Genomic DNA, 25769 nt, shown 5'->3' on the forward strand with positions numbered 1-25769 from the left:
TCTCCATCCATCCACTCAGGCTGCCGAACGCAGACTTCACCCCAGCCTCTGCTCCTCAGTCCCACACACACACACACACACACACACACACACACACACACACACACACACATATAATTAACATACACGTGTATTTGGTGTAAAATAAAACCCTGCACTTATTTACAAGGTGCAAAAGTTTCTTCCAAATAAGTGTTAATGATGTTGGATGCATGAGTTTGGGACGGAGGGTACGAGGGGGTGAACGAACGAAGAAGTTCAAAACGCAGAAAGATCTAAACTCACCCGCCCCCCCCCCCCCCCCCTGAACTTCAGTGGACAAAAACCCACGGTGCTAAATGTTCCTGCTTTGCGATGCACACGATATGATCGACTGCAGCTCAATCTACAAATCCCTGACGTCCCGCATCACTTTAGATGTATTTTTCCGGTCTCGGGGAAAAGGCTTACTTCACGGTGGATCTGAAGCAGCCTTTGGGACCTCAGCACCTCGGGCACCGAGAAGCCTGTAGCTGAGAATAGCAGGCGGATCCTGCCCACCATCTGATGTTCTCATGCTCGCCGTCTGCAGGGACTCACATGAACCTTGATGAATAAATATGAAGATAACCTGCACCTTTGCTGCACTTTTTCTCTTCCCATTCCCCATATGGTTCTGCTGAGGAGAAGGAGAAAATCACACATTTCAAAAGAACCTCTGGGCCATTGTGTGTGTGTGTGTGTGTGTGTGTGTGTGTGTGTACACCACGAGCTGGTTTCGAGCACACACGTGTGTTTGTTTGTGTGCGTGTGCACGTAGCTGTTTCTTTTTGTGAGCCACCATCTGAATGTGTGCATACACATTATTGTGTAGTGTGGTTGTGTGTGGGCGGCGCTGTGTAGGAGTGTGCAGTAGCTTCTTGACAGAGCCTCCAGTAGCATGTATTTGTGAATCTTTTGTTTTATTCTCCTTCGCCCGCTCAGCTCCGCAGTAATCACACCTAGCTGTGCCGCTCGAGTGCTGCTGCTGCTGCCCTTGAATGAAGGACCCTTCAAACACTCATTTTCACAAATCACCCTCGGTCGTCAGAGATGAACACTGACGGCAGTGATGGGCAGTTTTGAAACTTTCAAAATTAAAAAATGTAAATAGGAAACAGTGTCTTCTTCCAACACAAATCAGTGCAGCTCAGAAACAAACAAGCACAAATATTCAAGCGGAACCTGCTGCGTGCATGAAATCTGTTATGAATGTGAAAATACGTTGATATCACTTCCTGGGCACCGCTCGCATTCTGGTTCAGTAGGAAAGAAGCGTAGGTGGGGGATCGATCCTTTCAGGGCCACGGCGTACCTTGTTTTCAACAGGTCGTCGGTGACGGGTGGGGGGGTGGGGATCCGTGCACGTCCGAGCTCTTCACAGGAAACGACAGAAAAACACATCTCTCACCAGCTTTTCATTATGTTTTAAAAACTGATACTGATCAGTGGGTAGTGTTCTTCAGTCACAGCTTGATTCCCATTTACGCAGGCCTTGCATCATTTCCTGTTGGTACAAAATGTTATAAAGTCTGTGCTTCACTCACATTTACTGATGAAAGCTCTGGTGGCGTTTCAGGAGACGATCATGAGCAGCAGCAGCAGCAGAGCACGACGAGCTCAACGTGGTTCACGTCTTTAACTGGAGATTTCTCTTCCTGATGGATTTTATTTGTTCCTCATAATGACTCTTCATGCTGAGATCCTCCGACGCTCGATGAACGTGCTGCTTGAGTTTCTTAAATCCGCATCTAAAAAGATACTACGACTATTCTTATTAATAGTAATGATAATAATGATAATCGTTAAACATTTCATTCAAGCCAACAAGCAGCAAACAGCTCCTATGATTCACAATCATTGATATTCACTCACCCCTGGAATATTAATGCAGCAACGAATCAACTGATCAGTTCTGATCGTCAGAGGTTTCAGCTTCCACTCGTCTTTTCTGTCCGATCTAAAATCTGAATCTACTTGAAAATTACAGAAGAAGACATTTGAAGACGTCATGATCCCAAAGCACTTGTGTCTTTGTGTCTTTCAGGGCGAGTGAGGTCATAAAATCCATCATGATGAAAATAGTTAAGATACCATGAGATGAACTGAGGAACTCCTACAGTTCAGTTTACCATAATGACGAGAATCTTTAAAATCATCCCAGAAAACCTGCATGAGGGGGAAACATGAAGTTTGTTCTGTATGTGTGTATCATAGAACTGTGAGTGTGTGTCTGTGTGTGTGTGTGTAGAAAGCAGCTCATAAATACAGCTGAGACTGATGCATGTGCTGCCTCACGTAGAGAGACGTGAAGTCAATGATGTGTCTTCTAATAATGGAGGTTTGTTTCTGCCTCATTTGTGCGTCCGAAACGTCCACGATCTCACATCGTCTCTCAGCTTAGACAAACATTTTATTGTAGAGTCGTTCTTGTGACATGTACGAGAGACGATACGGAACGTGAAGAAAGGAGCTCAGGAAATGTGACAAAACATGCAGAGGGAAAACAAAAGCTCAGAGGAACTGTGAAAACGACGACTGGATTGGCGAGCTCAAGGCCGTCCATACACAGCAGCCGTATGACTGCGTAGGCGGCCGAGCTGAGGAGCGTTGGTAGGCAGGGGGGGGGGGGGGTCGGGATACTGCATGTCACCTACCTCTGTCACCTGGACCCCCGGGGACCCACGGCAGACAGGGTGCGCCACAGGGGGGAGGGGGGCGGTGATGTCTCCGAGCAGAGCAGCAGCTGCTGCAGCTCAGGTTGGTGATGAAGTGAAGCCAATAAGACAAACACTCTGCTTCTGTATCTTAGTTTTCATTCACAGTCCGCTGGATTAAAAAGGACAAAACTTCTTTCAAAACGTGCAGCAGCTAAATCAGAAGGACAGATACACCTTCATCACCTTCACACCACCAAGAAAACAAGTTTATAGTGCGTCCATCTGTACGCTACACGTCCACCTTAAAAACTGAACAACAGCAAATAATGTTGTGACATCATTATCAATCAACAGCACTTCATTAAAACAAGACGGAGGGAAGATGGTGCCGCTGAGGAGGAGGAAGATGGCAGCAGAGGAGGAAACATGACAAACAGATGAAAAGCTCACTGTGGGGGTTTTCTAGCAGAAAGGGTTAAAACGGAGAGACGGAGCTGAGGGTATGAGTCTGAACTTGAGGACGCAGAGCGGTTGCTTGGTATGAAGTGATGATATCTGCAATTCATTTGCGGTATGTCAGGTATATCTGTGGGCGAGCAGTTTGGCCATAGGGTATGTCCCATTCTTTTGCCGTGTGTCAGGCGTTTGTGTGTGTGTGTGTTTGTGTGCACGAGGATCTGCATGCTGTGGATTCCTGGTGTGCAGGTTGCATGTGGGCGCAGACAGAGAGCACCTGGCTGAGAGGTGAGTCACAGACGCAGGTAATCGCTCTGACATTTAATTCTAAATAAGTAGTCGGAAGATAATGGCACCTATTGGCATTAGCAGATTTGCGTGTACACACTTAACTGCATGCAAAACACAAACGCACAAACACACACACACACACACACACAAAGCCCTCCCAAAACACTTAGCAGTGTAAAACCTGTGCTTAAGACCCTGACTCATACGCATTAAGCGGAGAATGCGGAGGAGGGAGAAGTGTATTGAGGCCCCAGACAAGATGACAGTCAAAAGGACACTTAGGCAGCCAAACAGTGGCAGCGCTAACAGGAGGCAGCCGGCAGGATGAAGGGAGCAGGATGGAGAGGGTGAGGAGGTGACTAATGCAGGAGATGCTGATTACCTTCCTTGAAAACTCGAGTCTGAGAGTTCGAGAGAAATGGAAAGTGAGCACATTGAAAAGTCTCAGAGAAGCTGCTTCAGTTTGGAGGAGCAGGGGAATATTCTCAGTCGTCAAAGAGTTTCCGGTCGCTCGCTCTGACTCCAATTCATGTTCACGTCAAGATGCAGTAAATTTAAGTGGGGTTTTTGTATTTGCATGTGCAATAATAATAATACACTCCTGTGTGTGTGTGTGTGCGTGTGTGCAGAGCTCATCAGCATGTTTAAGGTCACGTCTGATGTCACAGTGTTTCCCCTCAGTTAAGGGTTTGACTGCCGAATGCGGTTTGTCCCTGACTCACTGTGGTTTTCCTTTTGTGTGTGTGTGTGTGTGTGTGAGAGAGTGAGAGAGAGAGGTAGAGAGTGTGTATGACCAAAAGAGAGAGAGAGAGAGACTTCATGTCGTGAGTCAGACGCGTCGCAGTCGTAAATGTCGGGCTAAATGTTGGGACTCTGGGTCAATGTCCCCACCGCAGAGATCACATTGCTCCCTCGTTCTGCTGCTGAGATTCTTTCTTCTGCTGGTGCCCACACACACAGTCACACACACAGACACACACACAGTCACACACACAGACACACACACAGACACACACAGACACACACAGACACACACAGTCACACACAGTCACACACACAGACACTCACACACACACTAAATAACACAAAGTACAAAAAGCCCTCGTTTATTTAACCTCTGTCAGAGTTTTGATGTTTCTGACACACTGTAAAACGCCCAAGTGGTTTTGGGAAATTCTGCCTTTGAATTTTTTGCTCTTTTGTTCTGTCCCCCCCCCCCCCCCCCCCCCCCCCCAGAACAGTTTGCTGATTGTCAGACGACAATGACTTTATAAGTGAGCGTGTATTAAAGAGAGAGAGAGAGAGTGAGAGAGAGAAATGCATGTTTGATAAAGAAATAATCAGCAGGCGACCAGTGCGGCACAAAAGCCCTTGAAATTTCGCTTGTTGCTCCGGTAACGGCAGGGACGGATTCAGGTGAGAACCAGTAAGTGCACACGAGGCGTACCTGTGGTTTTTCTTTTTGTGTTTGAGTTCAGCCGTGGATTCGTCGTAGACAACTGGATGCAACAGGTCCTGATCACCGTCTCTGTCCTTCGCTCGCTTGCATTTGTTTCTGCACATCAGCCCGTCGAGCCTTTCACCGCTGCAGAAAGCTCGGCCTAATTCCTTTCACTCTCTTAATTGTGGTTAGCCCTCGCCGCTGTGCATTTCTCCTGTGCAACTTTTATTTTCATCCTAATTTTCTAAGGCAGCGTAGCATTAGCGGCCTTTGCTGTCAACACGTCTTTTATTTATTTGGGGATGGAGCGGGGGCTTTCTTTGCCGCCACCATTAGCACATCCTTGTGTCCCCATTAAACACGATGCTTTTCATCGGATTGAAAACCGACAGAGCTTTTCACCAGGTTGTCACGCCCTCGTTATTGTGCCGCGATTTGACAATGAAAAAGAAAAATCTTTAAAGCTGACAGTGTTCAGACGTGGACGCTTTGGAAACAATGTTTCAATTTTACTTTCAAATGAATATGTTTTTTGTTTTTTTCCGCCTGTTTGAGTGGTGGAGGTGAAAGCCATTATAAGATGTGTCGGCGGAGAGAGGAGGGAGAGAATGAGTGAGAGGGGGGAGAGTGGCTCTGTGGCGTTGGATGAGTGGGCTGCCGTGCATTCTTTTAGCCTTATTCACTGAGTAAGCGTGGGCGGCTAATTCGTGTTTGCATTCAGCAGGTTTACCTAGGGGGGAAATGTTTTATTATATGCTGTCTTTGAAATCGATGACTAATTGTTCCTCTTTTTTCTCTCCCTCTCTCCAGCCGCTCCTCTCACGTCTATCCCTCTCCCTCCTGCTCTGTTTCCTCCCTCGTTCTTTGCCTCGACACTTCTGTCCCCCCCCCCCTCATGTCTCTCAACACCGTCCCCTTCTGGACTCGCATCTGAGGGTTTGGGTGAAAGTCTCTCGGAAAGGAACGACGAGGTCTGTGAGGCTGTAACATGCAGCGACAGTGAGGTTTGATACTCGGGGGGGGGCTGCTTTATTCCATCATCTGAAGAACACAAAGAGCACAGGAGAGCGACGCGGCCTTGGGGACGCAGAAGAAAAGAGGGATACATTTAGATCTTAAGAAACTGAGGGAGACTGTGATTGAGAGGCATTATGACAGACGGAGAAAAAACAAGGAGAGAGAGAGAAGTGCATTTTCTGGACGTGAGTCACTTCTGAGTGAAAGCTTTGTAATTTAAGCCACACACAGTGAGGGGGGGAGGGGAGGGGAGAGGGGGGATGAGGGGAAAAAGCATGTCGGCATTATCCATCACACAAATCACCAGCTTTAACCACAGCACAGTAGGTGGGTTCAATTTAGTCGGTGGGTGTAGCTGATTTACCAATATTCTTCTGAGACTCACAATAAGTACACGCTAACAACAAGTACAGGTAACAACACAAACTCACTTTTAAGTGTGTGTGGTCCACACTTTGTTAGGTAAACACACACTTCACCACATCGTCGTGATTCACTTTGTTTCCTGGTCGTAAACATTGTGGATCGGAGTGAATAAATAATAATCTCACCACGTGCAAATATACACTGAACGAAAAAGAGACTCGCTGAACGTCTGAGAATCTTTTGTCTCTGGAGACAGTGGACAACAAGCAGAATCATCGTTTTTCATTTGAGACACATGAAGACATGAGGCAGGAGGACAGCGGTTTATCTTGATGAGCTAAAAGTGATTCAGTGCAGCGATTAATCAATTAAAGATGGCGCCGCTTTTCTTCTTCACTCACATGGATGGACAGCTGTGTGCTCATGACTGCCACCGGTGGATACTAAGGGAAGAACATAAACTGTGAAGAATCAGATTAAGGTTTTTTTTTTTGCTGATGGAGATTTTTTTTCGTTCACACGATAGAAGATTTTGTTTTTGCAGTTTTATGAAACACGGAGAGACAGTTCATCTTATGCACTATCATCATGCAGAGGAAGTATTTTATTTACATATGATATAATATTACAACAGCAAACTAACTTCACTGCTGATAAGATAAGACTTTAGATATCCTGCTCATTCAGAGCGAGTGATGCGAGACTGATGCTGTTTTCATGTTTTTCTGTTGTCACAGTCAATCACTGGTCTCAGATTCTGATCTGAGACCCCCCCCCCGTCACAGCGCCACCTGTAGCTGAGGAGCCTTTTCCCAGCTACTGAGCTCCACCCACAAGATGAAAGTATTGGGTTTTTTTAGGTTTGTGACATCACAAACTCTGGTTGTTTCAGTCAGTTCAGTATTTTATCATATAAATAGTTTTTTTTCCCCCTTTGCATGTGGTCATATTCTGGATTCCACCAATGTAACTACTGAGGATCTTTGTTTCCCTGATAATGCAAGAGAAATATTCTTAATACTTGTTGTACAAATACATATATATAAATATAGATGTTATAACCTTGGTCAAAGGCCTGGCTGAACACGTCAGATCTGATCCACGTGGCCAGCAGCTGACATGAGTCATGTGGTATTTACAATGACCTGCTTCCTACCTCCTGTCTGACCACCAGCTACTATTTAATTTACTGCGGTCTGGATGACGACAGTGTCCTGGTTACACACTAACACGCACATGTTCGCAAATGCAGCCCGTCCACTTGACAGCTGGTGTTTTCAATGAAGTGGCCTTTTGTGATTTCTTATTCCTCCTCTAAAAACAGTCACACATGTTGTGAGTCATGACAGCGTGATGATCCGTCAGAGAGGAAGGCGTCCTGTGAGGAGACAGATCATCTACCTGTAACTGACGGACAGTGGTGAGACAACTCCTGCTCCAGGAACAGCTTCAGGAACCTTGTGTGTGAAGTTTGTACCATAACTGCTGAAATTATACAGCATATATTATACCACTGCCTTCAAGTTACCAAAAACAATCTGTTATTTTATGATTAAATAAAAGTAGATATATCTCTCTGTACCTACGACCTACATATTCCTACATATACTTACCCACCTACGAGTGAGAGTCTGTGAGACTATGCAAAGCACGCAGACTTAACTCCCAGACAAAGCACACAATGACACTGAGGTTCAAGGTGGATCATTGTGACTGTTCCCTAGCTTTACCTTAAACTGTGTCATTGAAACCACTGCCTCACAGGTATGGAAAGCCGGAATGCTACACCCGACTTGTGATGAAATCTATCGCAAACTTCCTGGAAGAGGTTTTAAGTTCTATTTGAGGGGCTTCCCAATGTGCAACCCACAATGCAGCTCTCATAAACACTGAATGAAAACAGGATTCAGTTTCTAACCCCAATCCCAACCAACAATTAACACTCCACCTGACAGAGGAAGGAACTCGACCTGGTTTTGAAACAGAGCTAGAAATGAGGGAAATCCCTAATATGGAAATCAGACACCTGTGCCAGAAAGTTTCAGGGACTAAGGTGCATGAATCTTTCCAAAGGGTGCACACACACACACACACACACACACACACACACAGTTTGCCCTGTAAGTGAGTGACTTACAGTCATCATTACACAACCGTTAAAAATCAGTCCAAGTCTGTGACGAGGCAGAAGTGTCAGCTCCTGGCTGAAGTCCACCGTCAGCCGGCTACAGTAGCGGCGAGGTCCCTGGAGTCGGCACAAGTCTTTCATCTGCCCCCAGTGAAACTATATCTAAGGACACGCAGGTGATAAAGTGGTGCACAGCAATGCCCCCCCCGCCTCTTCTCGTTTCCTTCTTATCAGTGTGGCCTACATCGCACAACTTTGAGGTCAGGTGCTGTGTGAACAAGCCAACGTACAGCTCTGTGAGATCCTCCTGAATGTGAAGAAAATGTAGGTTCAACTGTTTTCATCACATTTTAATGTGCGTAGGTTTCAGTGCGGAACGTCCTCGAAGTGTTATGTTTACTTCTCAGCTGAAACATGAAGGCTCATCACCGAACTCGGTTTAATTAAAATAACATCTTGAAGCTGTGACGACCTTTTCCCTCCTTTAACGTTCCTCCACCCTCGACATTAATGAACAAGATCATGTGAAAGGCACTTTCACGTGACGTATAATAGATTTTCATTTGCAGCCTGGCACCGTATCACTGATAAGGATCGAGACAACAAATGTTTTTCATGGGGTAACTTAGCAACCTGCGAGCCGGAAACTGTTGGCCGAGGGTTTTAGGCGAGCTGAGAGTTCGATCGTCTAATTGCTGACATCAAAGCGAACTTTCACAAGCCATGTGACGTCACGCGGCGGTACACCGGTCACACGCAGATGGTATTGACCTAAGCTCCATAACCTCCAAGCACTTGAGGCCAAAATAACAGAGCAGCTTGTCCTGAGTGTGGCTGAGCTCAAAGAGTGACACAACACTGGTGTGGAACTTAAAGAGGAAAATGGTTTCCCGAGCTAATGAAACATGCATGAGATTTTTATCCTATATTAATTTACAAAATCAAATTTATATCTGATAAGTGCGACACTGAAAGAAGAATTACAATGTGTTACGATTCAAAAGTGAAAAATAAAAAGAGTGAAATTCTGTGTCAATAAACCCGCTGCCTTTCATGACAGGACCTTGAAAACATGAGAGTCTTGAAAGGCCTTTTTTCTAAGGCACAAGGTCTCGCTCTGCCGTGGTTTTGTGCTGCGGAGAAAAGCAGCAATGGAAGAGGGAACGCTTCAGCTTCCTCCTCTGAAAGAAAGTCACATATTTCTAAATGAAAGGCCTTTCGCAACAAGGCTGCAATCATGTTTCTCTGAAAAGGCTGTCTGCCCTTTGACCTCAGATATCTCTTATAGGCAAGAAAGGGAAGGAGGGAACAAATGAGAAAAAGCATATTGACAACCTTTTCCTCGCTCCCTTTTTTTCCTGCACCCTTTCTTCCTAACACGGAACCTCTATCTCTCTAAGCTCTGTCTCGCTTCGAGGTCGTGTCAACGTTTATCAGTGTATCCATCCATTATCCATCCATCCAGCCATTCATCCTTCTCAGGTATTTGAGCAGGAATTAGCCAGTAATGCCAACGCATTGTTTCCCACGCCGAACATCGAGGGGTTAACAGAGCAGCGTAGGAGTAGTTTCGATCCGTCAGGTAGGTCAGGTTTCTCTTAACATGACTGCATACCTGTGTGAAACTGTGTGTCCGCATGTGTGTGCCTGCATTTGCATGCTTCTATTGAGACACCTGAAAGAAAAGAGGCGAAGACTCCAATCAGTCTCGATACGTTTGGCCCCAGACAGCAAACATACAGTTAGTAGACAGCCAATCAGATCCCTGCCTTCACAGCTCATATAGGAGCCTGGAACTCCTCCCTGAGTTCAAAGACTCCGACACCAGGTTTAAAAACACGTCAGGATCAGGTTTCATCTCGTGGTCTTAATTAACCGAGGCCACGTGCAGCCGAACGCTCTGGAACAGCGAGTGGACCTTGAGTTAGAAAGTTAGAAACAAAAGATCATTTAGTTCTAGTTCAGTGATCTTGATGCTTCAGCATCCAATGATATTCTGAACACCACCTTCTCTCTTTCAAACTGCACCCCCACTGTTCACAAAGTGAGAATCATGAAGACCTCATGTCAACAGCTCTGGGATGAACTGGACCTGGACTCACGAGGCAGCCACGACGCAAACCACAGGCTGTTTGTAAAGATGGACGACTTCACATCTCCTAGAAGTGAAGCCAAGAGATCCGGATCTCCCCCTGGTGGCTGGCTGCAGTACTGGTCACAGCTCGGCCACCTTCGTGTTAGCATATGTCAAAGATGTTTTTGTCATCAGACCGAGGTTTGTTCAAGTTTGGTTTTAATTTGTTATTGATCATATATAAACGGGCTGAGACATCATGATTGACAGCTGAGACTGACTATTTTCAGTCCATGGATCAAATCCCTGAAGCCGCTTTCTGACAGCAACGTATTAACGTCCACGTGGACGTTATATTTCAGTGTCAACATCCTTCTGTCCACTTGTGGTAAAAAGCTTCTGGTTCTGATTGAGCTGCTGACGAAGAGGCTCAGCTGAGTGGAGGAAGAGACGTGGGCAGTGTGTGTTCGTTATGTAGGAGCCACTGGGTGTTGTGTGATTTAAAGTTGAGCTCATTCACACGGAGTCGTCGGAGTTTGTGTTTTCAGCTCTTGCAAAGAAGTGTAACAGACAGAGTGTGAACGCTCTAGAAGGCGCGGCGCATTATAAAGCATCCTCGCTCTGGTGCTCCGCTTTGTGCAAGGACAGTTTGAGTACCTGCAATCAGCCAGACACACTCAGCCTCTGCTGCGCTCTGTCCATGTCTCCCACGCTCGCTTGCACACACACACACACACACACACACACACACTGAAAACATGTTAACTTGAGGCATTCTGGAATCTAATATATATAATTATTTTATACGGATCCACATTGTTCCATTCAAATCAAAAGTTGCACATCACATAGTCGTCATTGCTCCATTCCACAAATTCTTAGTCTTAAATCATGACGTCACCTTAGAGGTAAACTTTAAAGTGTTACGACTCAACACTGGATTAAACGAATTATTAACACTGACATTTTTTTTTGCAGTACACGTATAAGCACACACACACACACACACACACATGCACACACACCTTGTTTAATCCCTTTCATGGCGGGTGGCTGTGCAGGCGGATGCTGTTTAAACAGAGCGGGCCCTTGATGTGGGGCCTCCAGGGGCCAGGGTTTGTGTGTGTGTCTTTCACCCTGGATGTGTATGTGTGCCTCTCTGAGTTTTCTGGCCATGGGAACAATGGTCCTTTAGAATGTGAGGTTACTGGTGCGCTGACCCCTGGCAAATAAGAGCCATGTTCTGGCATTCCAGGCCTGATTGGCACTTTGAGCCTGCAGAGAGCTCAAAGGAGACACAGGAAATGTGACCAGTGTAATTGGTTATATATTAGCGGAGCATTCTCCCCCGTTTAAATGATGGAACATTCTTCAGTGACACTTAGGTGGATGGGGCTGGGATTCCACCAGGGAGAGAGAGGGGAGGCACAAACGGGGGGGGGGGGGCAGAAGGAGAGAACGGCAAGAAGAGGAAAATAGAAGGTAAAAGACGTTGAGGTGGATATTGTCAGGATTTGAACCGTCGGCTCGTCATGGATGACAGGGACCATGAGAAAATATTGGGGTGAGGTCATCTCTCGTGCACCTTGTGTGTTCACCCCCCCCCCCTGTGGTGGTAACCGGGCTGTCGGGTCATGACATGTTCAGCGCCCTCTGTCTGAAGTGTGGCGAGTGGAGGGGGCTCCGTGTGTGGATTGGGTGGGGGGGGGGGGGGGGGGGCAAATCAGTAGCTTGACCTTCGACTCTGGATCCTCGGCTGCAGTTCATGAAGACTTCATATCGCACTCCTGTGTCTGGGATGAACCCGTGCACCCATGTTCGGAATCGGGGTAAAAACAGTGACGTGTGTCTGTCAGAGTCACAGCAGCGACACCGGCCTGTGGGAGAAGCTTCGGGCAGACAGAGATCTGTGGACCAGAGTCAGAGGAGTGAGTGACTAGTTATTCAGAGGAGCCACAGCACCACCCTGCATTCCTGCTCTATACAAAGAGGACCAGGATGGAATGGGTAACCCACGGGTGCTAATATGCGTTCACCACGGTGAGCTTATCTGAGCACATGCAAAACAAAATGCTTGTTGGGGCAGTTTAGATAACATTGGTCTGGCAGAAACCCCCATAGGCAAATGAGCACACACACACAGACACACTTGCAGAGTTAGAGCTGTTGTCCTCTAACCAGAAGGTCAGTGGTTTGATCCCAGTCTTCCCCAGTCTGCGTCATGAAGACTTTCCCCTGACGCCTGTGATGCATCAAGACGAGACGTGATCTATAGAAATACAAACTATTTACCATTTAGCACTAGAGACAGATTTTATGGCTATTGAAATAGGTGTTAGATCAAACCCCTCTTCAGATCAAGATCTGCAGCAGCATCTCAAGTTCAAACCCACATCTTTATTTTTTCATTCTGAAACCCGCTGCATGCATGCACCTTTATTTGCAGAGCCTGTACAAACATCCTTATTTAAACAGTTCCGCCACATATTTCTGTTATACTATAAACACTATCCTCATCTAAGCTGTGACTCTCACCACAACAATTTTCTATATCACCGGCGTGCACGCATGCACACACTTTCCCCATTCGCCTCTGTGTAAATGCAAGGCGGGTGAGTTGATTCATATCCTGGGTTGTTCGCCATGAGGAGCATTCCTCTGCATTCCACACTGAGGTGAACACCAGGCGGAGAGGAAGAGACAGGCATGTCTGTGGATGTCAGTGACTCACTGTCAAACCGCTGGATCATCTGAAAAGACGTCTCCTGAGTGACTGAGCCGAGGAGGACACACGAAACATACGCACCCGGACGTGGCACTGGCAAGAGAAGAAGAGAACAGTGAATAAAAACACACATGCAAACATAGACACAGGGATTACACAGGCATTTAACGAGCTCTTTGTGCAGGTCAAAGTTGACTGCAGGCCCCTCAGGAGAGAGGAGGGGTGGACGGGCAACAGAGACGAGAGCCGGGGAATGCAGGGGTACTGGGGGGGGGGGGCAGAGACAGAAATAAATAAATCTTAAACAGACCTGACGAATGATCTTGTTCCTTCACTTCAGACGTCACTTTCCCTCCTAATCTGTAAAATACCGAAACAAACTGCGTCTTTGTGGTTTTAAGATTTTCTTTTGGTTGGAAGAAGCAAAACTTCCACATTCGAGAGGGATCAGGTGAAAACTGCAGTCGTGCAATCTATCACAATTCATCCTGTCGCAGCAGCTTTAAAGACGCGTAGATAAGATGCAGTCCAGATCCATTCAATGCTGCTGAGCTGTGTAATAGATTGTCAAAGAGCAGTGCAGAGGTTAGGACCACCCATGAACCCTAACCCTGAAACCACACGGTCCACAGATCATTTTAGGATGTTGTCAGAAAGATAAATCTCACAGGGAAACTTTCAAATTGAATTGAAACATTGATTTTATTAGCTGCAAAAGAAAAAAATATATTCATGCTGCGGCAGGTTGAGAAAGACCATAACAGAATGTTTGTGTGGTGCTTAAAATAAAAAAATATGAGTCTGTGCTCAGACAAGGACGTGAAAAATGAAGTGAATAACAGATCTTAGCACAGACCAGTGTATTTCCTCCACCGTGAAACATCTCGTGAACCTGCACGTTGTGAAGAGGAGTCGTCTGTTTACTCAAAAGCAGACATGCACCAACATGGAGCAGGTAATTAGTGGAGGCTGAAAGAATGAGTTACTTTGAAACAACTTCACCGAGCCAATCACGACCGAGCCAACTCAAGTCACGTGACCTCAGAGTGTCAGAAAATGACATTTTATTACCTCTGAAATAATAACAGGCCACACGATGGAGGGGTTTCACCCAGGTCAGGATTTAGGGAGGTCTTCCTGTTCCTCATGGGTCACTCCAGGTCAAGGACGCATTACTGGACCAACGGCTCCCTCTTGTGTCTGCTTGCTGTTAAAGGAGGCCACACCACAGGAGCGTGTTCTTGCTTTCTCCAGGAGGTGGCGTGCTTCTGTCAGAACATCACACATGGACACGAGGACTTTTCTTTAAACTTTAACCAAGATGAGTCCAGGCCCTGCGGCCAGCATGTGTTTGCCAAGTGTGGCCTGTAGATGGGGCTGTTGAATCTTTTTACCTGCATCTTTGCCTTGACACACACACACACACACACACACACACACACACACACACACACACACACACACACACACACACACACACACACACGTTGGGTAGTGAGGGGTTGTGATTTTATTGAGAAACTTGTAAAACAGTTATTGAAAGTAAACTCTAGATATGAAATGTGTCAAAAAACAAAGTGTTAAAATGTGATAAAGATGTTAAAAGTTTGTAAAGATGTTAAAATGTTTGTAAAGATGTTAAATGTTTGTAAAGATGTTAAAAGTTTGTAAAGATGTTAAAAGTTTGTAAAGATGTTAAAATGTTTGTAAAGATGTTAAATGTTTGTAAAGATATAAGTTAAAATGAATCATGTTCAAATCTAAACTGTGATCTGTGATCGACCTGTTCAGCCTTTGCTCCTGATTGATTGGTGATGCCTGCAGTCTCCGGAAGGGGGAGCTCTCGGCCGCGACGCGTCAGTGAAGCGACCACAGAGGAAGAAGAGTCGCTCACCTGCCGCAGGTACGTGCTGGACGCGTGTTCTGCTCCTGAAAACGTTTCCTCTGAGTGTTTGACAAACGGACTGAAGCTCGTGTGTTTCAGTTCCCCGTGAGACTGTGAAGCTGCTAGCTTAAACTCTCAGTAGCTGCACAGAACACACGAGGTTAGCATGAGTGCTACACATGCTAATAAACACGACGGACTCGTTTGTGATTTCAGCTGAAGACACGTGTGTCATACTTTCATTTACGTGCACAAACATTTCTGTTAATTAATTTAAGTGTGTTAATTAATGAAAACTTTTGAAACTAATGATCAGCATCAATTCATTTGTTCCTCGCTCGACTAATAAACAGTTTTATGTTGTTTAAGTTTATTTTGCTGATAATTGAACAGCAGAATAAAACACTTCCTGGATTTCGCCTGTGATGATTTGGTGTTTGAACATCTCAAGGTTTCAGATTCTTACTCAGAAAAACAAAACGTTTCATCGATCAAGAGAGTAATTGTCAGATTCACTGATAATATCAACATGTAGTTCTGGTGCTGACAGAAGCTTAGTAAAGGATATTTTCATCATCTGTGATAACAGCAGGTCACAGAGCTGCCAGTTTACTGAATACACAGACATCAAGTCAACATTGTTCTTCTCACCAAACTTGATGCAAATAATCACATTTCTCTAAATGCTGGAGCAGTTAATGGCTTCAATGCTGCTGCAGTGAGACGTAACGAAAGCCTTTCACAAATGTCAGATACCTGCCCGGCTGCTGCTTCTCAAAATAGTTCAGCAAGAATAACTCCCACACACCTGAACTCCTGTTGTCAGAGTTTCAGCCCAGGCAGAGACTCGGAGCGCCAGGTTTTTGAAGGCTGTTTTCTTTTCACGGACACAATCACCACAGGAATTCACCGCTGAGACGCAGCGATCAGGTTTAGTTCAAAGTGGAGCTGTGAGGAGAAATAACAAACTGTGTTGTATAGATTCCTGCAGGTACAAGGTGCTTTCCAACGTGTACATATTATTTTTTATCATAAAATTTTAGTTTTTTTCTTAATCTAAAAAACATCCTGTGAAATAAGCACAATACTGCAAACAGTCACATTTTATGGAGAACATCTGTTAAACTGCACTTAAATATTTGCGACGTCAATAATGTCTGACTAGTGAAGCAGAATTTCCTCGTCTTCCTCGGAAACTACTTGGCAAGTGACATCAGCTCTGTGACTCCTGACCCATAATGCACTGCAGGGTTCCTGGGAAACAAATGGCAGCTGTCATGAGTGTGCAGTGGCGCTCCATAGCTCGTGGATGATGTCATAGAGTCCGTCTGAGAGTCCTGTACGTGCAGAGACGTCAGTGGAAACACTGGGAGGGAATCTGCGGTCGATTCAGCTCCATCTCAGCTGGGGGGGGGGGGGGGTCATGGGGCCGAGGCTGGGATTCCTCAGGTAGTTACCAGGATGTCTGAATCATCTGGAAGCAGGAAACCTGTTACTCACATCAAGCAGACGCTCGTGATAATGTCTCTAACGTGGAAACACAGAAGACTTTGAAAATGTTTTTATTCACTGGAGCAATGAAGAGGACGAGTCTCCAAAGTAAAGAAATACCAGCTTCTTCCCCGGCGTGTGATTTTCTGCTCACGACACAAACCGGACGCACACATTTCGTTTAGGAAAAGTACTGAGCTCTTTTTGGACGCAGGCCTGTTTTACTCACAATAGAGAGGAATACTTAGTCTCGCTCTAAGTTTAGCTGTGGGCTTGTTTGGACACACTCAGTAACTGTGTGAATATGGGGAACACCTTGTCCAGGTTTGTTGCTGTAGGTTTTACACATAAACTCCGGGTTCTGTTGATTCTGGACGGACGGATTTAGCTCGTCGTCTCCAAAGAGCTGACGGCTGCAAAACCTCAAATAGAAAAGCAAATTCTAAAATCTGCAGTGAGTAAGAGTAACACCAGGTAGTTTTAAAATAACCTTAAAACAACAGCTTCAAATTTGTCTGGATGGGACACAAACTGGAGCAAAGGGATGAATCGACGGTTATACAGAGAAACCTTAACACACCTCGAGCCCAGATTCAACGTTTACTAATCTAAGATTTAGTCTTCCTCTAGATCAGAGCTCGTTATGTATAAAATGCTTTCAGATTTATTTTGAGATTATCTCTGCCGCCTCTTGCCTCAGTATCAGAAAGCGTTCTGGGCCATCTGTGCCATTTATGGAGCAGAAAGCAGCAAACTCAGCCAGCATCTTCCTCCGCCTCCCCTCAATCTGTCCGTCCCTGACGCACGGGCCCATTATTGAACAGCCCGACGACTCGGCTCTGCCAAACCAGCTGTGGAGCTGGAGTCCGACACAGATGTCCCTGAGAGATCCAGAGCCGACTGTAGTTTTCTTCTGACACGCTTCATTTCTTGGATCAGATTTTTTTTTTTTTTAAACTTGATTTTTGAGCCTTTTATTGTGGTGAATCACATTTGGGTTCATCTTCAACATCCACATCCTCACTCGACCTGAGACTGCATCTTTTCTTGTGATGTTTTTGGTTCCGATGCTTCTGTAGTTCAGTGGATCCGTGTGTGATCTGCAGCTTCAGGTTTTTCATATCTGTGATTTACAGTTTCATGGACAGTCAGTCCCCGCCCCTCGAACGTTGGTCCGTTTTCCTCACTGACCAATCCAGAGCAATTTAGAAATTAAGAAAGAAGTGAAGAGAGAGGAGGTGTGATTTTTAACAGAGATCCGACCTCATAGCGTTAACCCGTCCCTCCTTCCTCTCTAGGTGTAACTGTATGAACCGTGTCCCTCAGTTTTCTGTCACCGCCTCCGGTTGTATCTGAGTGAGTCATTGTGGTTTTCTTTCTCATCTCAGCAGCTCCTGTCTTCACTCTCCCTGAGAACGAGGGATGAAAGACCAGGAAATGACTGAGAATGAGAAGAATCCACTCGCTGGTGCCACCACATGAAATCCACCCTCCAGAGTCTTCTGGTTCCAGATTGGACGCCTGCAGTGGAAGAAGGAACATCTGGAAAGGTCAGCTGGATCCACTGCAGATCACTTGGTGCTTTAACAACATCCAATGACTGACAGCTGCCATAATAATAATAATAGTCTTTACTTGAAGAGCATTTCTCTTTAAAGAGTTGGACACGAGGAAACATCTTCTATTTGAATTGGATCTGCGTCAAATCACACACTCATGAATATCAGCCGTCTTAACGTCTTTTTTAAAATTAAAATCCATGATTTACTTCCTGGAAAATAAATGAAAAACCTTCGATCTCACGATGTTAAAGAACTTTACGATGAAATAAACATGAGACGGATTCATGAGACAACTGATAATGTCTCACATGTACACACTCGTCGTCTTCTCTTCTGAAGGATCTGAGGTCTTTGGAAGCTTGTTAATAAATCCAGGCTGCAGCTGCATCGTGTGTTTTGTCTTTAACTCTTTGCAGATTCCAGTGAAATGATCGATGACCACGCAGCATAAAAAATGTGTTTCATATATTCAGCATCTTTTATTCTTTCAGCACCAAATCCCCTTTTTGTGGCCTCACTATCGTCCTGCTGCAGCAAAGAAACAAGTAGGATCGGAGGAAACTTAACGAGGGAAGAGATTTTATAAGATAGAGAGCGTCTTCTTGACGGTACTCTGATAGAAGTGAGAGCCTCGAGGTCTGGGTGGGACGAGGGGAGAGGGAACTTTCACCGATATTTCTCAGATGGGAAGTTTCTGTGCAGCCCTGGTACCTGGTCGTCACTAAATACTTAGAATCTGAAGCTATTATCCTACGATCTGATTTGTTCCCTCGACTGACTGTGTACTTTAGTAAACATGTATGAATCCAAATCTGATTCTGAGACGCAGCCGAGCCCAAATGATCTGGATACTGTTATAATCACGTAAACATGGATCTGAATAATTACGGTTCTCGTGGACAAAACTGGGACATTGATTCAAATGTAAACATCAGAGTCTTTCCACACACATGTTCAAAATCTCCTGTATTTTCATAAATATGAGTCAATATAGTTTAAAACTGAATTAGTCCAATAAATCTGTTTTCTAAAGACGCATCAACATCAGCAGTGATGCAACAGAAGAGTGAGACACTCAGAGATGAAAGATTCTGATCATTGTGACGTGAAAACATCGAGAAAACCACAAGAAGAAAACTCAAAGACTCTGAGACACGGAGCACAAACACCAGATAACCACAGCATATCCATTATAGTCCGTTCCACGTGAGGAGACTCAGTCACCGTGAGAGACAAGAAGAAGAGTCGACTTCTCGTCAAAGTGACGGCTTGAACGTCTGAACCACAAACGAATCAGAAAGCGATTCCTGCCGGCTCCAGATTTGAGAAGTAGAAGAAGTCGGAGAAAACACAGGAGACATGAGAGAGCTCCTCTCCCCAGGCTGATCAGTCTGATGATCTAAATCCACGAAGAGAAAGATGTAAACAACGTGGAGGACCAGGGTTCAGAAGCTCAGGAGATCTGTGATCCGTGTTTGCACCAGAAACATCGGAGATTAAAGATCTTAATCATTTTTATTTTCGTTGCTGCTGGAGGAAGAAAGACGAGGCTTTCATTGCTGCAGGAGTCTGAGGTGAAGAAACAGCTTTTTAACCTGTGGTTCAGCTTCTGTCAGTTCCTCTGTGGTCCTTGGCTCAACGTTAAGTTTTGACTCCCGACCTCTTGAAGTCGTCGTGCGTGTGAGCTCAGGAGTGTGTGTTTTCTCAGGTGCGTCTGTCGGCCTGCGTGTGTGTGTGAACGTTACACATTTGAAGTTTCCCTGTGCGTCTGATCTTTTAGAAGATCTTTGGTGTTAGGAGGCGTCTCTTCGGCCGACTGCAGACTTCAGAGAGGTTTTGGTGCCCGGGGTTCGTCAGAGCTGTTAGCCACAGGACGGGGGAGGGGGGGTTGGCACTGGGCGAGCGGAGATCCTCAAGGACTTCAGCCACGACAGAGCAAACATTCTCATACTTAATCCTCCCAGAGTAAACTCCACCAGCAGATCTGCCCAGGCCTCAGGACACTGTGCACCAAACAGGATGTTCTCACTCTGACTGCTCCGACTTCCTGAGATAAGTTAACGTGCCGCTCTCTTCTACTGGAGACGTTTCTTTACCCAACTGCCTTTAGTCTTAAAACATGTCGCGCAAACATATGATCTGATGTTTGAGCAAAGCACGATAATGCCTATTCATTATGATTGTGATTCTTTTCTTACTGTTTTTATTGTCATCACTGGAATTTATCACCCGAAACCCTGAATTCTGATTATTCAAGTCCCGATCCCACCGATTATATGAGTAGTCGTTCCTGTAAATACTACCTAAAACACGGACATACTCCAAAAGCTTTAGGGAGTATTTCATTTGTATTTATATTTATATTACTATATGTACTATTATGAAGGAACGAACTGGAGATGCTGATACGTCCGTCTTTCATTAAGCTGTAAAACGAACCTATAGCACAATGTTACATCAAATTAAAATACACATGTTATTTATGTTGTACATAAAAACGTTTGTCATCGTCACCAGCTCCTTATCAACTATACTGCAAATATTTATATTTCATATATTCGTAAATATTTGATTTTCTCCTGCAGTTACTTCAGCAATTTGCTCCTATAAAAACAGATTCCTTTGAAAACACATCAAAGTTATTTTATGTGGATAAAGATCTGTGTTTAGAAAATGGGCTTTTATTCGTCATGGACGTTTTGTTCGTATCTGATTCTTCTCAGGAATCCAGAGTTTTTCCTTTTAAACCCCAGAAGAATTCCTGGTTACGTCGACATAGGGAGTGAACCAGCTGTGAACTCTCATATATCTCTCCGAGTCTTTACTCCTGCTGATAAAACTGAGAGAATAATCCAGCATGAGATTTCACCATCCTCCTCCGCTGTGCTCTAAAGTTTTCGCTGCATAAAACAAAATAAGCAGTTGTTCCAGAGAAGAACTGATGCTCTCGGCCTGCTTCGTAAATGTGAGTGTACAGGTGCTGTATGTGCATGAGAGGCCTGATCGTTAGCTCACCGGCCACTTGGAGTTATTTATACCAGTAGCAGTGCATGAAGGGAATGTTATTCTAAAGCCTGACTGTGGAATGCACTGTTCAAACACTATAGACCTGCCCACACACTGTACTATGTTCCCCTCACATGCTGAAAACATCAGTGTGGCACCGCAATAAAACTCTGTCCTGTTCATTTTCATGTGACCTGCACTGGTCTTTATGGAAACAACACACATACCTGCGGTGTCGTGTACTGGTGTGGAAATAAAACACAAACCATAAGTATTAATGCTCCATGATATAAGTGTCAGAGCTGCTGCAGCGAGCCGAGCGTCAGGTGTGAGGCTGTGAGAGCTGAGGGTTTTATTATAACAGTTTGTTATTGGAACCAATCTGTACCTTCAGTATTCTATATGTTTATTTGCAATCCTTTATGTAGTGTTGCAGTTTGTTTATTTCCTCATCTGCACATGATTTATCATCTTCACTCAGAAGGTTATGTGTTTGTCTGCGTTCTCTTTTTATTTTATTTACGAGGATACAAAAACTGACTGAAGTGATTTCCGTGAGGTTTGTGGAGCATCATGACCTCAGGCAGATCTCATTACGTGTAGTTGTGGATCTGGATCAGTTAACATTGTGAAATAGGATATTATTCAACGTTTTCCTTGATTTCTTCGAGAAGCCTTCATGGATCTCATCTCATCGTAATCACAGCTTTCTGATCTTGACCCATTGAACTCTTTTATGTTTTCACCAGAGGCAGTTAAAGACAATGTTAATCTGTAGAATGAAACTCATCTGGTGTAACGTGGTTCACCTGTTTATGAGCTGGAAACCAACAGATTGTCGTATATAAATCTAGTTTTATATATGTAAGCATTTTATAATGTATATATGGGACGTAAAGTTCAGGTCGGTGAGTTTCTCTGTCCTCTGTTCCAACCGGAGACGTTCTATTGACAGGTCAATAACTCGACCTGGAACTCACTCGATCAAATCTCTCCTCCTGCAGCCTCAGGCCAAGGTGTGTGTGTGTGTGCGTGTGTTGATGAATATTACAATTTGCTGACTGACAGTGGGTCCTGCAGGGGGACGACATGATCGATGACCAGTTTTTCCAAAATCGAAGTTTCTTATCTTTTACCATCACAACCCGAAGCTCTCCCAAACTTTCCCTCAGACGAATCCAGACGCTGCATCTCCGTGTTTCTCGCACTCTGACTTCATTTTTAAGAGCCCCTGTCCTCTGACCCGCTGTCCTCTCCGCTCTGAGGAGGGAGGTGTCCTCCCGCTCGCTGCCCTGCAGAGAAGTTTCTCTTCGTCCTCTCCCACTCAGAGGAAAAAAAAAAAAAATCCTCCCTCAAACAGAAGCATTCATGGTTTGGTTGTTATTAAACTCACAGACAGAGAGCGACTTATCCACCTGGAGCCAAGGCCAGAGCAGTGTAGCCCGGGAGGACTGTGCAGCATGACGTAGTGTTGTGTGTACATTATTATATAAAACACACTTAAAGACGAGGAGACACGAGACAAAGGCTCTGCACAAATAGGAGTCGACGGAGACAATGGGAACGTCATGATTACATCATATTTACAAGAGCAGGTTTTACAGTTTCCTGTTGACATTTTGAAAAGACAGTTTTTAAATCAATCAGCTGAAACAAGCAATGATTAAAGATGTTTTTTTCTCACCTTTAACATTGATTGTTGCTTATTTAATCTTCAGGATTGAATGTATTAGAGGAATACTGAAGATTTAAATCAGATTTTAAACACATATTTCACTTTATTCACTGGTTTTAACTGCATGTGCAGCATGTGTGGCAGAGCAGCGCGTTAATGTCGGTTAGTCCGGATATTATTGGTGTTTTATAGAAGCATCGAGTTAATGAAAACACACTGGGAGACTCAGGGATAATAACGAAAAGGATTAGATGAGTTAACGTGTGACTGTTTTAATCTGTTAAACAAGCTGTTACTGTAATTTATCCAAACAGCAACAGAATTATTGAACCAGGTTCAGGGAGATGGAACATTTCCTCCCAAATTACAGAAATCCAAAGTCTCAACAAGCTTAGAGGCCTCACACATTTACAGGCTTATTAAAGATGCCTATCAAGCACAATCCAGCTCCGAGTCCGACCAAACATCCGCCGTCCTGCCGGGATCTGGATCTCTTCACACGGCAGCGTGGCCAGATTTCATTATCATCTTCATCTGTGCTTTATTATGTATCTGCTATTTCCTTCCGCCTGGCATGGAAGCGCTATTCTGATTGTGTGTGTGTGTGTGTGTGCCTCAGATATTCAAGGTTAATAGTCCTGGTGCTCTCCCAGCATGCATGTCTGTTAGTCATTATCCGCCCTCTGCTGCAGAATAACCAACAGCGACGATGACTCCTGAGCTCGGAAACATCTCATGTTGAACACTGTGTTTATATTCGCTGCACTTTCTCATCATATATGTACGAGCCTGTAGCATCGCCCGGTTATCTGAACTCTGTTGTGTCCTGGTACTGCACCGTCTCCTCGGGGGGAATCACTAAAGTTTCAACATGTGTTAAAATCAGTATTTTCTTTCGATGTATCTCTGACTTATTGTAAAAAAAATTAAATTCCTCTGGCTGCTCTTTGTCACGAAGCTCTGGACCGTCTGATAAAACTATTTTCTTATTTGAGATGATCAGACACTGTTGACTTGGTTCTGGAGCATTCTGCTGATCTCTGGTTTATTCTCTTTCCTTCCTGTGCTGATGTACAAATGTGCTTCATGACCTTATGACATCGCTGTGCAGCATCGAGGCTTCCAGAACCTGAAGGAATCAGCATTTGATATGTGACTTGACTTAGATTTTGATCATATTGTTCTTGGTTGTGAGCAGCATATCGTTGTCGTGCTGCGGTGAGACGAAGACGGCAGCACGGGGGTGGGGTGCTTGCCTCTCAGTAAGAAGGTTGTGGGGTCGACTCCAGGTTCGTCTCCCAGTGTGAATGGTTGTTTCTCTGTATGTTGGGCCTGTGATTCGCTGGTCGACCTGTCCCAGGTCGGTATAGAGTTGTGTAGATGACGGATGACCACAGTGTCGACCGCCTAGTCCCTTAAATTCAATCACGCTCCAACAAACGAGTTTTTATTTCAGGTCCGTCCTGATAAAGTCTTTAAAGTCTCTGACATCTTTCTCTTTAATTCATCACAGAGCAGAACAAATATCACCCGAGAGTCCCACATGTTGGGGTCATTAGCTGCGGAGCTGTGGTCCTTGTGGGGATTGACTCACGGTCTGTCCTCCCACACCACAGGCCCCCGATGAGGTTTCACCGCTGTGAAAGGCTCCTACTATCGACGTGATGAATGGCCCCGGCCTCACAGTGAAATCCAGCCCAATCGCTCCGAGTCTGGTTTACACATGAACATAATCGTCCTAATATACACCCACACACATCAGTGGGTTCACACACTTAGAGGCTACTTAGCTGAGCAAACTTTGCTGAAGAATCCATTCACGTGTCTCAATGGTTGTGTTGTCGGCCATGACGGTTTATTTAGCTGAACGCAGAGTGATGAAGATCCAGAACCTGAGAACTGAGGCATTATTTCAACACATTACTCTGATATTCTGCATCAGTTCTCATCAGTTATTGACATTTTAGATTCTCACTGTAAATCACAGACTGTAAATAACGATGGTCGACTTGTCTCCACTTCCACCCGCTGAATTAAAATGAAGCAGAAACAGAACAGAGTCAGTCTGTGCAGCATAGAGACACGTTCTGGACCGATCCTGAGTCCGTGTCAGCTGTCAATCATGACGTCTCAGCCTGGTTTTCATCAAATAACTCAGTCAAACCGAACGGATCAGAAACACTTGAACAAACATCAGTGATGAGAACGAGCTGGATGACAGACATTTCTTTAACGACTACTTAACATGGTGGAGTTTATGAGTTTGTGATTGAGACGATTTGGCTTCAGGGAGCTTTCATGACCTTATTTACAGTCTATGGACCCAACACTGACTTTATCCTCTTCAAAAGAAAACAGCTTGAGGAAAAAGATGTGTTTGTATTTGAGCTGTATGATCAAGCAAAAGTTTTTAATGAGTACCAGCTAACGAATCCTCGGTCGCTGCCCACATATCTGATGTTTTCAGAATCAGTGAATATCAATCGATCCAGTCCGATGATCAGGCCAAGAACTAAAGTCAGAATTTCTCTTGTTCCATCATAATATAATACTCATAATAATATCATAACAGGAACTGATGTGTAATCGTTTCCCCGTCTGTCTTTCGCCCTCCACAACATAAAGAGTCCTCCACTGTGGGCTTCTCCCTCTGTTTGCTCAAGGTGTGCACATGAGATGAGGGTCTCAGCAAAATCACTTTTGGTTGGGATTACAGGCTCCACACCCAGGAGCCAGTACACACACACACATGTAAGCACATTCATACACACATGTACTTTCAACAACACTTTACATGTAAAGTCACATTTGAGTGAAAGATTCAGACGGCGCTGAAAAGAACAAAGGAGGAAAAGAAATGAGAGCAGGAGTAAAAACAGAAACTCTTTGTTGTTTGATCAGCTTTAAATCTGGAGCCTGACTTGTCTCAACCTCTGCACGTTACTCAGAGAAATCGTTTCTCTGTTCCAGACCT

The 25769-nt window shown here is 44.8% G+C and overlaps 1 protein-coding gene across 2 annotated transcripts in view; it reads left to right on the forward strand.

Annotated features, from left to right (window-relative positions):
* Positions 1 to 14956: 14956 nt before the first annotated feature.
* ccdc80 (coiled-coil domain containing 80) overlaps positions 14957 to 25769 on the forward strand; it is a 28891-nt gene continuing 18078 nt past the window's right edge. The window contains exons 1-2 of one of the 2 annotated variants that reach the window (XM_069533560.1): positions 14957 to 15079; positions 17941 to 18102. In XM_069533560.1, the coding sequence (XP_069389661.1) occupies positions 18000 to 18102 (103 nt within the window). In that variant the 5' untranslated portion in view covers positions 14957 to 15079; positions 17941 to 17999. The remainder of the gene's footprint in view (positions 15080 to 17940; positions 18103 to 25769) is intronic. The other variant, XM_069533561.1, reaches the window with a different exon arrangement.

This window comes from Paralichthys olivaceus, chromosome 10 (assembly GCF_024713975.1).
Source record: "Paralichthys olivaceus isolate ysfri-2021 chromosome 10, ASM2471397v2, whole genome shotgun sequence".
NCBI classification, from domain to species: Eukaryota; Metazoa; Chordata; class Actinopteri; order Pleuronectiformes; family Paralichthyidae; genus Paralichthys; species Paralichthys olivaceus.